We start from the raw sequence: 13046 nt of genomic DNA on the forward strand, positions 1-13046 counted from the left end.
AACTTCCTCTCTACGTTGCGCTAGAACAAAACTTACCATCTTTATTTCAGCATAATAGTTAAACTTCTCTATTATACAAATCAAGATATTCATTATAAACGTTCTACCTTATTCATCGAATGCAATTTTAATTCTATTATTTCCATGTTACCAATTTAATTTGTCGAACACACCAATTGCCAAATCAGGCCTTAGTTTAAGTTTTCCGATCAATGATAGAGAAATAAGAAAGTATTTATAATGGAATAAATAATGAAATAATTACCTACACTACCTCCATCCCAATTTACGTGACTCATTTTCCTTGTATAAAATGTGTCATGTTAAATCACGTGCAAATGGCTATAGTCTAGGGATCAGCATTTTATTGAGGGTAAAGGTATGATACATGTAACTTATGTAGTCAAATTACTAAATTTGTGTTGTGAGAAAGTGATGGATTTTCCAACAAGGGTTTCAACATAGAATAAGAAAATCCAGCATATTAAAAGAGGAATTCTATGCACATCATCAATGGAAGGCCTAGTATATAATAGAGATCATATCATATCATATCATTAATAATGGACTGACACCAAAAAAGTGCTATGGAAATGAAAATGCACAAAGCACAGATGCGCATATTTGAGAAAGCAGACTTCTATATCACAGATGAGCACAAGAAATACAAGCTCATCTCTAAACGAAAATGCTCGTATTACAATAACTAAACTTTTCTGGCTCTCCCCTTCCTTGCCAACCTCTTTAACCTTTGCGCTACTTCCATAACGTTGTATAATATAAACATTGTTCTCTGTACAACTCCTAATGTGTTGATGGTTTTTATTTAACTCGTGCACCAGGAATGCAGCTTTTAAGAACTACCCTCATTGCTCATCTTCAATGCTGTCAATCACTGAAGAAGCCGTTGAGTCAGATGCAGCATCGTCGAGATTGAATGATGAGATCTCTCCGCAAATGGAACTCTCATCCTCGCTTTGAACTGAGGGAGCGGTAGAGGATATATCTGTGACGGTAGCAGATTCTGAGAGGGACGGGGAAGATTCTAGATCCTCCTGCTGTAAGCACCAGTACATGATGCTGGCCATCAAGGTCAGGATCATCTTTGGATTTACCTGTAAGAACCAAAGCAAATAAACATCAGCTTTTGACAAGCAGCATCACATGATTGTTTCACTAATCAAGAAACTTAACAAGATTTATTTATGTTTTTCTTTCAAGTTCACCCCAACATGTCCAAAGGAATTCAGCTCTTTGATGAAATTTCATTTATTTGGTCTATACATATGTTAGAGTGTCAAGGATCCAACACAAGTAATCGAGACAAAACAAGGGTCATGCAGCATAGCCCTTTTCTTCTCCGCCATTGCAAATTTATAACTGTTAAAAATCCAGTAGCAAGACCCTTTCCTCCCCTCTCCCTGTAGATTTAGCAACTCAACTAGAAAATGCCCCAAATCTCACTCTTCCTAAGATGATTTTTTCAAATCTTCATTTTCAAAAGTCAATAAATTTGATTTCTAAAAGGTTTTACAAGCCGTTAATCACAAGTCTTGAGGTTAAAAATCGGATCCGATCTGGAAATTGAACTCAAATTCATTCCTCAAGAAAAAAGTCATTCTCTGGCTAACAACCCTAGAGAGGATTTCTCAATAAAAAGTTACGGGTCAATAGAAACATCGCTCAACTATACCCGTCCTAAGACATTATCCTCAAGCCAAAGATTAAGACATGTTTAATGTGTCTGACAGCTTCTTCTAAATCCTATTGGAGCACACTACCTCCTTCGTAGTCTGGTTGACTTAGAAAAAACGGTACTCAGCCATACTTTCCCAAATTACAGTCACCTGAAGCCTACCTTCAATCCTTCACTCCAAAAAATTACTTTCCTAGGGGTTCTTTACCTCCGAGTAGACATGTGGTCCCGATCAATCTTATATTACATGCAATGGTGGCAAATATCCTAATGACAGAGCTGATAGTCATATTAGGCTGGAGGACTCTCATTATTAGCAAAAAAAAGTGGTGGAATGTACAACTGACAACCAATTTGCACAGAATGATTCTCATAATATGATAATATTGTAATACAATACAGGGAAGTTTTGTTGAGCTATACAGACATGAAGATTGAGCCTTGCAGAAGACAAACAACCTAGGTTGTGGATGGGCAAGAATAAAGTAGTAGAATGTCAGGAATCTTTTGTCTTCAAATCAAACAGCACTATTATTCAATCCTCCTGAGTTTGTAACCTTGGAAATAACTAAGGATTCAATATCTAGCTCTTGTTTTGTAACTTTGTAATACAAACTGCCCACTTTTGCATCAATTATAAAAGAATATTTTATCATGCTTGGTACTATGACAAATCTATAGCAATGGTTCGTGGTAAGGTGAGATGAAATAGGAATTTCACGATATTTCATAAATTACCTCCATAATGTCCTCGGGCAATAAAAAGACAGAGCATCCAAGCTTTCTTGCAACACTGATAATGTATATAGCATTCAACCTTTTTTCGTCATCTACAACACCAAAAAAAAGATTACAATGAATATCCCTACATTTTCACACATGGAATTATGGATAATAAAGTAGTCTGTTGTAAGTAAACCATAGAAACCAAAGTCTTTACCATTATCACCCTTGGTGACAAGGTTCCAATTGACAACCCTAGGCTCCACTGCACTTAAAAGTTCAAGGAAGAATAGGCCAGTAGAAAGGCTTTTGTCCTGAGTATAACATCATAGTCCAATCAGTTCTAATTCTCTGGAAACTAAGCATTCATAAAAGAGAAAAGATATTAATAAATACTTTGCTAGCCACTGACCTTGTAGCTTGAAATTCGAGACTTTCTCCCAGAGCTTTTCACCTTATAATTAGCCCAATTAAGGATGTCTGAATCAGAGATCTCCTTCCCGTGGGAGAAAGATCTTAAGTTTTTCAATAGTTGGAGCATGTTATACCTCATTAACTGCCACAGTAAAGCTAGATGAAAATAGAAATGTGTTATGTGATCAATCATATACAAAGTAAATTAATATGTGTTCAAAGAGTCTCAATCTCAGAGCATTTGCAGTGTTTATACCGAGTATTAGCTTCTTGTTTCCTTGAACAATATCATTTCCAGCAACATTCACAAGGGAAAACTTCAATTGCTTCCCGATTTTTATAACTTGATTGCAATTCTCCACTTTTCTGAAAGGCATTTTGATAGGAGGCTTTGTAGCATGCTTCCAGTTGACTGATCCAGGAGATACCTTGTCCAAAGCTTCCAAGAGTACCCAGCTGCAAGACATAAGATTAGATTGTAAAAAACAAAGAAGAAACAATATCCTTTACATGTAGCCAGATAACCCCAGAACAGAGAGAATCATTGATATATTAGTTCTGATACTAGTAGACAAAATAATAAAATATAGCTAAGTGACGTTTAATCTCAAAGAAGGGGAAATGATCTTAGCAGGTCTGATTAAGAAGTGACATTTTTATCAATTTAGTGGTTCCATCACCCCCACATCCCTGCCCTATTGATGGAGAAAGAAGAATAGAAGTTCAGAACATGCTCACCCATTTCTAACATCCTCGAACACATTGTTGACATAGGTGGCAATACCAAGACTATTCATCCAAAATCTGAAGCACCTTCCTTCCCTGGATGTCTGTACATCGTCTGTCATCATCTCTGCAAAAGAAACCTTTTTTCCATCTAATGACAAACCATTCCTGCAAATAAAATTCACATTTTAATAATTTACATGTAGGAAAAGGAAATAACAATTGTTCAGTCCACAAAACAGAATATTAAGAACAAAGACTGATGTATTAATTGCCTCTTACAATAATAAGATGTGTATATCTTCTAAATACTAATATCTCACCTCATCTTGAAAACCTGAGCAACAAAAGCGAGATTCAGGTTTGATGAGCCTTCAACAATGTCCTTAGAATCTAAATATCTCTTGCAACCCATTCTCTCTGCATGGTCAAGTGCCAATTTTGCTCTCTCAGTAGGGTCCTTCGCATCTAATGTAGCTGGATCACAATGTTCCGGTGCAAGAACATTGAGCAGGTAAGTATATGCCTTTGCATCCTATTAAACAGCAGCACAATCATTCAGTCACCAGCACAATAACTTGAATGATAAGATAAATTGAAGTTTAGGGATTCTAAGCAGATACTTGACGGGATTAATTAACTCCTAGCATAATACTGAATAAAACGAGAATCTATTGAATTTCTAACATTAGCACAGACATGATAAGTAGATAAGCATGATTAACTGTGAGTTTAATCAAAATAAGACGGGAAGTAAAGCTTTAGGCAAAAATAGTTTCAACTTTGTGCAATATAACATCTGCTGTTGTATAAGCAATCAGTCAAGGAAAAGATTTATCCATTCCCCAAAATAGCAATGACATGCTTCTAAGCCCAAAAGCTTTCCAACAATTAACATCCATGATTGCAAGTCAAGTTAATCATAATCATAACTAGTAGATGCTATACGTGAACATGTAACCAACATTACTACCAACAATATTACAGTATACATTTCTGGAAAGAGCTTCCTCAAAAAGCAAATTTATCAATTCAGACATACCTTCATATCAGATGAAAAGTTTGTGACAATTTTCTCATAACCGGCTCTCTGGAGATGAAAATTCATCCATTTCAACAAGACTTTTTCAGGGGATAAACCCATGAGCTCCTCAATGTCCTGCAAACATAGATAAAATGTCATTAGAAAACAACTTCTCTTAAGCTCAAACAGTATTATTGAGCAAAAAAAGGATGAACAGGGCATTACATCAGCGTCATCAGCCAATTCCACTAGCTGTGGTGTCTTCCTAAGGTTGAGATCGGCAAGGAGTTGGATCTGAACCAATATGATTGTCAGATAATTAGTGACACGTACAATCATTGTCTTATTATCTAAGTTTGACCACCAGTAAATAAGAAAATCAAAGGTCTCAAACTTGAAATATAAAGCTATACCTTTATAATTTGAGAGATTAATCCAAGCACCAAATGTGGCTGTAAAAGGAAAGGAGAGCTTCAGTTATAGAGATACAGAGAGAAATTTTCAAAAACAAAAAGTTCCTAGCTAGTTCAATTCTACTTACCCTTCCTTCCACCAAATCATGAGGTCCAATGTTAACCACAGTGCATCCAATGGCTTTTGCGGAGTTCAGACACAGAGTATGATTCTCATTTCTCTCCCAAGGATTAAGTACCCTTTTGGTGTTTATTGTTCTTTCATCTATTGTGCCAGGAACGGCAACATTTATAAGCTTACTGCAATAACCACAGAACATGTCATGATCTCATCCACACATGAGAAAGTTGCCACAAGGAGAAAATAATTTTCTAAATCAACTTAATTGAATGACTTACCAGAGAAGAACTCCATCTTTTGCAATATTGAAAAGATCGTCACTATTAGGATCTAAAGGAAGAAATTGCACCAGGAAAGGGTCATCACCAAGGTAAGTGTTGATGTGATGAACATAACATCCCTTCTCGGATTGACTGATTGTATGAAGTAGGGTAGTTGTCGAGGCCTTGAGAAAGGCAGAGGAGTCCTTTGTACCACCAACCTGAGCTGAGGCTCGAACTTGGAAGCTTAGATGAACCTGCCAATGCCAATAAAATTGACCTACATGTTACTTATGCTTATACATACTACCACATTATAACCTCCAATGTCATAAAGCAAGTTGTAACTTCTACATACAGATATTTATTATAGCATTAAAAACAGACTGATTAATTATAACATGAGCTCATCATTTTCAACAATAAATTCTACTTCTCAATTCTTAAATCTTAATGCATTAATACACAATCATACAACTACACAACACAGATAGATTAAGAATAAGAGATTCACCAAGTCATTACCTTCAAGAAATCCTCGAACTCGACCTCTTGATTCATATCTGAGGCTGACTCTATCAAAATATCCTTAATATCCTCCTCTTTGAAAGACTGATTAAACGCTTTTAACTTCGCCAAAACTGGCGGCATGTCTCCAATGGTAACCTTGCCATTGTTATTCTTCAAAGAAGTATACTATAACCAGAAAGCAAAACAAAACAAAAAACACCCATTAATCATCATCTACATCATTTTGTTTAATAACTACTCCCTCCATCCGGACTTAATGTTCGCCCTCATTATAGCCATTTGAATTAGTAATGTGACAACTAAATTCGGACGGGGTAATAAATTAATAATTATGAAAAAATACTCAAATCAAGAACTATACCAATACAATATTGTGCACCATCTAATTGCAATGACCAAAAAATAAACAAAACCCAGAAATTGCAATAAGACTAAAATGAAATAAAGAGGGTTTAAAGGGTAATTACTTTGGATTTGAGGCTGCGAAGTTCAACCTGAGTAAACTGGCTATGAAGCAAAGGATCAGAAACAACAACACCCGCATAACCAGACATCTTGCTAATCCTTTCTTCCTCCTCCAATCAGACAATCTGATTGGGAAACCGATTGAAATCTTCCAAATATGGTATTATTTCCTACTAAATCAAACAAAATCAATACCAATACATCATTATTGAAATTAAAAGAGAAATGAGGGCAAATTATTGGTATATTAATCATACAGTATAGTAATATTAGTTAATTCATACATTTATTCAAGAAAATTGCACTGTTCCATTGATCCAATAAATTAAACAAAATTGTCAACTACTACATATTATTATCAGATTATGAGAAGATAAACTGGTAAAATGAAAACCCAGAAAGAAAAATAAGATTTTAAACTAAAATAAACAAAAATGAACATACCAATTAACAAAATCTTTGTTCTTGCAGAAAAAAATAACCCAGCAAAAATCCTGTTTTGGTCTTAAAGTTTGACTCTTTTCTCCAAAATTATCACAAATTTTGGGAAGGGCAAGAAGAATGCGTAGCAAAAGAGCAAAGGTAACCCAAAAAGATTAGAAAAATGAAATCTTTTTTTATTTTTAGAAACTAAAGATTGAAATCTAAAAAACCCAAAAAGAAAGAAAACAAAATTAAAAAATGGGTTTGTGGTTTTAGTTTAGTGGCCGGCAGAAAAAAAAGAATTATTTGAGTTTTTTGAGGTTTTTTTTTCCTTTTTCTTCTAGTATTACAAAAAAAAAAAATTAAAATAATTAAAAAATATATATTGTTGTATTTTTTTTTTTCTGGTTCATTTTCATGACACAAAAAAATGGCCCACCAATCCAAGTCACCGATTATGATTTGTCTTTATTAAAGGCTTTCTTTGTCCACCTGGATTGTGGTGATGCCCGAAATTTGACACTATTCTTGATTTACCTTTTCATTTTCCCTAGTAGTCATCGACTTTCTTGGTATTTCATGCCATTTTTGGATTCTTCGATGTTGTTAGTTTTGGTAAGTTTTTGGTGCTTCATTGAGAGCTGGCAAACCCTGACCCGATCCGAACCCGACTCGAAGTTACTGAGAGAGATCCGAATCCGACCTAAACCGAACCCGAACAACCCGAATTCGACCCGATTTGACCCAAATTTCATATTTCGTAATAATATTAAGTTTTACACTATTTTTAATAGTTTCTAAGCATAACCCGAAATCTGACCCGGACCCGACCTGCTGACCCGAATTGCCACCCCTAATCTTATCTCGGGAGATTTTTATTTTTCACAATTCACATCCTAGTTCAATAAAACTTGTAAGAATAGCGAATATTATGTGTTATTGTCCATTTAACTAGTTTAGTTGGTAAAGTCTTAGAGGTGATACCTAAAACTTGAGATTGAATCACGTTAACATGATTCAACTTTGAACTAAATTAATCAAATATGCCTTTTTTTTTGTACTTTCATTGTGTTTCGTGATTGTTGTGATTTGCAATGGGTTGGTGGCTAACACACTATGGTGGTTAGTGGTGTTTGTAGTCGATGGCAATGGGTTTGAGGAGCGTTTTTTTATTGTCACACACTTGAAGGAAGGAGGTTGAATTGTGGTGGTTTCACTTGTTATTTTGATAGTAGAGTACACCGGTATATTGTAGAGAGGATAGTAAAAAGAAATCTATAAAATTTTAGCTTCTCAATAAAGAAAGAAAGTGAAAATTAGTTAACTCAAACATATCATATGAATAATTGTTAAATATGGTTCTGGACTGCACCTACAAATCAAGAGAGATAGTTCACTTTACAAATCCAAAGAAGATTTCATTCAAAAACTATATGGCAATAGAGGAGTAGCCCCTCGGCATTATAAAGTGATTAACTATTTTCTTCAACTAATGTAAGACATTTACATGTGATGATACTTAATTAAGAGGTCTATTTTTCAACACTCTTCCTCACATGTAAGGTCCTTTTAACCTTGTCTAATGATGATACTTAATTCTTTATGACTAACAGTTTGTTTGGATAAAGAAAGGGGAAGGAAAAGAAGGGGAGGGAGGAGAAGAGGAGGGGAGGGAAGAATGATGAGTTTTCCTTCCAAATCTCTCCATTGTTGGAGGGACCAATTTCCTACAATTTAATCATTCCATTTCTCTCCCCTCTAATTCCCTCCCTTCCTCATTTGCTATTCAAATGAAAGATACTCATCTCTCCATTTCTCTTTCCTTCCTTTCCCTCCATTTCTTTCAATCCAAACACACCGTAATGGTAAATATACTTGTCCTGTTTAAAGACTCAAAGGAATTTATTTTATTTTATTATAATATATATAATCTTTGGGATAATTATTAAGCTTTAACACATGTTCAAAATGATTTTCATTTTGTCGGTATTTTATGCGTAATAATTCTTATCTTCCCTCACTAAATTCTTAGAGCATCTTTAAGGGTGAACATTTTAATAGTTCACAATGAGTGAACAAATACGGTGGTGGCTTAATGGCAAACTCTTTAATTGTTCATGTTGAGTGGTCATGGGTTCGATTGCAGGAGCAAGCACTTGCATGAATTAATTCGATGTGGGCCCCACCAATATTTTGGACTGATATTCATGCAAAACGACGTCGTTTTGCTGTTTCATGTTGCAAAACGACGTCGTTTTGCTGTTAAAGGTCAGAAAAAAAATAGAAATCATCGGCTGGGAGCGCGCCACTTGGCCCAGCCGCTGCTTGACACGTGTGTACTGTTTTAAATATATCCGTTGTAATTTTACAACGAATATATTTTACAAAATACAAATCAAAAAAAAAAATTACCAACGACTCTATTTTTTTCCCCTCTATAAATAGACACCCATATTGATATACTTTTTTCAACTTTGAAAATTCATTTTTTTCTACTATATTTTTCTCTTCAAAAATCCCCTCTATAATTACCAATATTATTATTATTTATACCAATATTAATATTATTATTGTTATTATTATTTTTAATTATTATCATTAATATTATTATTATCGTTACTATTATTTTTATTATTATCGTTATTATTATTATTATTATTTTTATTATTATCGTTATTATTATTATTATTATCGTTATTATTATTATTATTATTATTATCGTTATTATTATTATTATTATTATCGTTATTATTATTTTTATTATTATTGTTATTATTATTATTATTATTAAAATTTTATTTTTTCCAAATATAAATTATAATTATGGATGCTAATACCAACCCCAAAACAAATAGAAAGAAGAAAAAAAATTTGGGTCAAAATATGATCCCGAATCAAGCCAATTTTCCTCCAATTCACCCAAATTTTTCACAAACACCCACAAATATTCCCCATAATTTTTCTGGAGTTTATCCTCAAATACCCCAGTCAAGTTTCCCAAATAATCCACCAAATTTCCCTCAAAATTTTAATTTTTCTCAAAGCAGTTCAAATTTCCCACATCCATCCATGATACCAATGGGTTACGGTGAATATGGTGCTGCATCTGGTTATTTTCCGTCACAACAACCGAATCCCAATATTTGGGAATCGAGCAATGTCTTATCTGAAGAAGATGAGGCAGAAGAAGATGAGAGGATGATGGTGAGGGAAATGAAACTCCTTCTCCCCATCAAAACTTCACTCAAATGTTACAGCAACCACTCAAATCAACTCCGGAATTTCGTGTTAGTGGTTCAAACAATAGAGGTTGGTCGCGATCAGAAACTGCGGCTCTTATATCCGGCTACATGAACACCAGCACCGACATAATTACCGGCACAAATCAAAAGAAGGGTGTATTTTGGAAGAGAGTCTTGGACGCATACGATGCTGCCAGGGAATCGAATGCAGATGAAATATCCCTACGAACTATTAGTAGTTTGAAGGGAAGGTGGATGCGAATCTCTGAAGCCGTGTTAAAGTGGTGCAGAAGCTATGATAAGGCCCGGAAGCGAAAGGGAAGTGGCTATAACGAAGATGATGTTATCCAAGAGGCCCACAAAATCCATGAGAACTCATTCGGACGATTCACCTTCTACGAGGAATGGATCCAATTAAGGAAGTGGGACAAATTCCGGTCTTTCTTGGACCAACAAACATTCAAGCCTTCGGTGGGACGTCCACATTCAACTCCACTGACGGATGAGTCTGTAGGGAGCGGAAGTAGTGGGAAGAGGACACGGGATGAGGGTGACAATTCCTCACCTACCACACCAACCAGCGTGGGTGTCGGTGATGAGAGAGTAGCTCGTGCTGAAGGTATTTAAAAGGCTAAGTCGAGATTGAAGGGTAAAGCTCCATCAAGTCAAGCATTTAAGGAATTAGAAACATTCAACAGCCGATTGCAGCTACTTGGGGATTCGATGAATGTGTCAAGCGAAGCAGAAATGAAGAGACTTGAAATACAGGAGCGTAAGGAGGCAAGGAAACAACGGAAAATTGAGTTAGAGCAATATAGGATCAACTGGGAGAAACTATCTCGTCTAGAACAGAAAGTAAACCGAGAACAGTGGGAAGACGAAATGATAGTAATACTTCGGAACAATATTCAACGTTTCAATAATGATGCTTAGTGTCCTTTATTTTTATTGTAGTTAAGTGTGTTCAATTCCTTTGTTGTTCTTCATTTGCAGTAGTGATAAGTTTTCAATTCCAGTTCAACCTCTTGTACTCATTTCCTTATGTTTGTACTTTATCAATTAATCAGTAAAATGGATCTTTTCCACTTTCCCATTTTCATAGCCCATGTGATCTTATTCTGTTTATTCAATTATATCAATTTGTCTCTTTATATATAATTGTGTCAGTATCTTAATTTCCCCTTTGTTAGCCCATGTGAAACCCTTCTTCTCCATTCAATTTCTGTGTGGTTCTAATCCAGTGTTGGTCATAGCCCATGTGAAACCCTTCTTCTCCATTCAATTTCTTTGTGGTTGTAATTCATTGTTTGTCATAGCCCATGTGATCTTTGTCTCTTTATATTCAGTTATTTCTGAAGAAGAATTACAAATTAGTTCACTATAAATAAACACCATTCTTTCATTTTTTTTACACACAAACACATAAATCGTTTGCAGTTACTATTAGCAAACCTCACTCTATCTTACATTTCTTACGTACAAAATGAATTCAAACAGTTTAAACGAAAGCTCAACCGATTCCTCTTCATCTTCATCTAACTCGGATGATGAGGGAAGGGAGCTTAGAGTTCAACAACGTAATGAAGTGTGTCTTATGATACAACACGTAATGCATGAGTACATTCCACCAATTATTCAAGCTGCCACTCAGCAACGCCGACGCAAATCTACTGAGCCCCGAAAGGATAGGGGACGCGAAGAAGGTCATGCACGGTTATACAATGACTATTTCGCGGAAGTCCCAGTTTATCCAAGTTCCTTGTTCCGGCGCCCGTTTCGAATGCGTAAACATGTGTTTGAGCGCCTTCTCAACGCAGTGACCCAACATGACCCCTGGTTTCAACAAAGGCGAGATGCGGCAGGTCGTCTTGGTTTGTCTCCACTTCAAAAGTGCACTGCGGCCGTTAGACAACTAGCTTACGGGTGTGCTTCAGACGCTTGTGATGAGTATGTCCGTATAAGTGAGGCAACTTCACGATTGGCACTCCAAAAGTTTACAGAAGGTGTCATCAACCTGTTCGGTGATCAGTACCTACGCCGTCCAAACATCGCAGATATGGAAAGATTGCTACGTATTGGGGAAGAACGTGGATTTCCTGGCATGATAGGCAGCATTGATTGTATGCACTGGGAGTGGAAGAACTGTCCACACGCATGGAAGGGGCAGTATCAAGGAAGAGAAGGAGTTGCAACTCTCGTACTGGAGGCAGTTGCGGACAGAGATCTATGGATATGGCATTCGTTCTTTGGGATTCCAGGTAGCTGCAACGATATTAATGTGCTTCATCGATCCCCTGTGTTCGAAGACGTCTTAGAGGGTCGAACACCTCCTGTGAACTTCGTAGTCAATGGTCATCATTATACGAATGGGTATTATCTTACTGATGGAATCTACCCTAGATGGGCTTCTTTTGTGAAATCCATTACGAGTCCACAAACTCGTCAGGATCGTTTATTCGCAAAACACCAGGAAGCTGCAAGGAAAGACGTTGAACGCGCATTTGGGGTCCTTCAAGCTCGTTTTGCCATTATTAAAAAGTCGTCTTTGGCGTGGGATACCGACATACTCCACAATATCATGCTCGCCTGCATCATAATACATAATATGATCGTTGAAGATGAACGAGAGACGTATCAAAATAACGTTAATACCAATGAGTTTATGAATGCTGGAGGCAACGCTAATGAGGACACTACCGAGTACCGTACTGATCGTATTGTGGATATCGGCTTATACTTGTCTCGTAGAACAGAGATTGAGGATCAACATACTCATTTGCAGCTAAAAAACGACTTGGTCGAACATATATGGAATAAATTTGGTAACAACGAAAACTTAGGCAAATAGGTTTACAACAAATGGTTATCCCTAAGGACATCTTACAAAACGATGTGTAGTTGTTTTTTTTTTTAAAAATAAAATGTACTAGATTATAGTTGTAGAACTGTAATCACGATTTGTACCTCTTTTTTTTTTGTTAATTAAAATTAGCTGCATTGTTGTTTAA

General features: G+C 35.9%; 3 protein-coding genes across 4 annotated transcripts; 2 read left to right on the forward strand and 1 right to left on the reverse strand.

Annotated features, from left to right (window-relative positions):
* Window positions 1-507: 507 nt before the first annotated feature.
* Window positions 508-7099, reverse strand: LOC110723953 (fimbrin-1-like). 2 transcript variants are annotated; one of them, XM_021903368.1, is made up of 15 exons: window positions 6818-7099; window positions 6376-6543; window positions 5903-6073; window positions 5396-5634; window positions 5125-5296; window positions 4997-5035; window positions 4809-4877; window positions 4602-4718; window positions 3883-4094; window positions 3572-3727; window positions 3090-3289; window positions 2832-2989; window positions 2637-2733; window positions 2435-2526; window positions 508-1115 (listed from the first exon to the last, which is right to left on the reverse strand). In XM_021903368.1, the coding sequence occupies exons 2-15, from the start codon at window positions 6460-6462 to the stop codon at window positions 867-869; spliced, it is 2058 nt and encodes a 685-aa protein (XP_021759060.1). In that variant the 5' UTR covers window positions 6463-6543; window positions 6818-7099; the 3' UTR covers window positions 508-866. The 2 variants fall into 2 exon arrangements, with proteins under 2 accessions (XP_021759060.1, XP_021759061.1); XM_021903369.1 differs by having other exon boundaries at window positions 6376-6546.
* Window positions 7100-9874: 2775 nt separating this feature from the next.
* LOC110723666 (glutathione S-transferase T3-like) lies at window positions 9875-10665 on the forward strand. The gene is made up of 2 exons (XM_021903009.1): window positions 9875-10000; window positions 10054-10665. Exons 1-2 carry the CDS (start codon window positions 9875-9877, stop codon window positions 10663-10665), a joined length of 738 nt encoding a protein of 245 aa, XP_021758701.1.
* Window positions 10666-11521: 856 nt separating this feature from the next.
* LOC110723667 (putative nuclease HARBI1) lies at window positions 11522-12886 on the forward strand. The gene has a single exon (XM_021903010.1). It carries the CDS (start codon window positions 11522-11524, stop codon window positions 12884-12886), a length of 1365 nt encoding a protein of 454 aa, XP_021758702.1.
* Window positions 12887-13046: the final 160 nt, after the last annotated feature.

The sequence above is a fragment of the Chenopodium quinoa genome, unplaced genomic scaffold (assembly GCF_001683475.1).
Source record: "Chenopodium quinoa cultivar QQ74 unplaced genomic scaffold, ASM168347v1, whole genome shotgun sequence".
Lineage (NCBI taxonomy): Eukaryota > Viridiplantae > Streptophyta > Magnoliopsida > Caryophyllales > Amaranthaceae > Chenopodium > Chenopodium quinoa.

Excerpts from the sequence above, each read along its gene's own strand:
- LOC110723953 (XM_021903368.1), bottom strand. The coding sequence starts at position 6,462 with ATGTCTGGTTATGCGGGTGTTGTTGTTTCTGATCCTTTGCTTCATAGC. Across the intron at positions 3,290-3,571 it reads TTCGAGGATGTTAGAAATGG|CTGGGTACTCTTGGAAGCTT; the intron begins GTGAGCATGTTC and ends TATGTCTTGCAG. Across the intron at positions 1,116-2,434 it reads TGCCCGAGGACATTATGGAG|GTAAATCCAAAGATGATCCT; the intron begins GTAATTTATGAA and ends TGGTTCTTACAG.
- LOC110723666 (XM_021903009.1), top strand. The coding sequence starts at position 9,875 with ATGGGTTACGGTGAATATGGTGCTGCATCTGGTTATTTTCCGTCACAA. Across the intron at positions 10,001-10,053 it reads AAGAAGATGAGAGGATGATG|CAACCACTCAAATCAACTCC; the intron begins GTGAGGGAAATG and ends CAAATGTTACAG.
- LOC110723667 (XM_021903010.1), top strand. The coding sequence starts at position 11,522 with ATGAATTCAAACAGTTTAAACGAAAGCTCAACCGATTCCTCTTCATCT.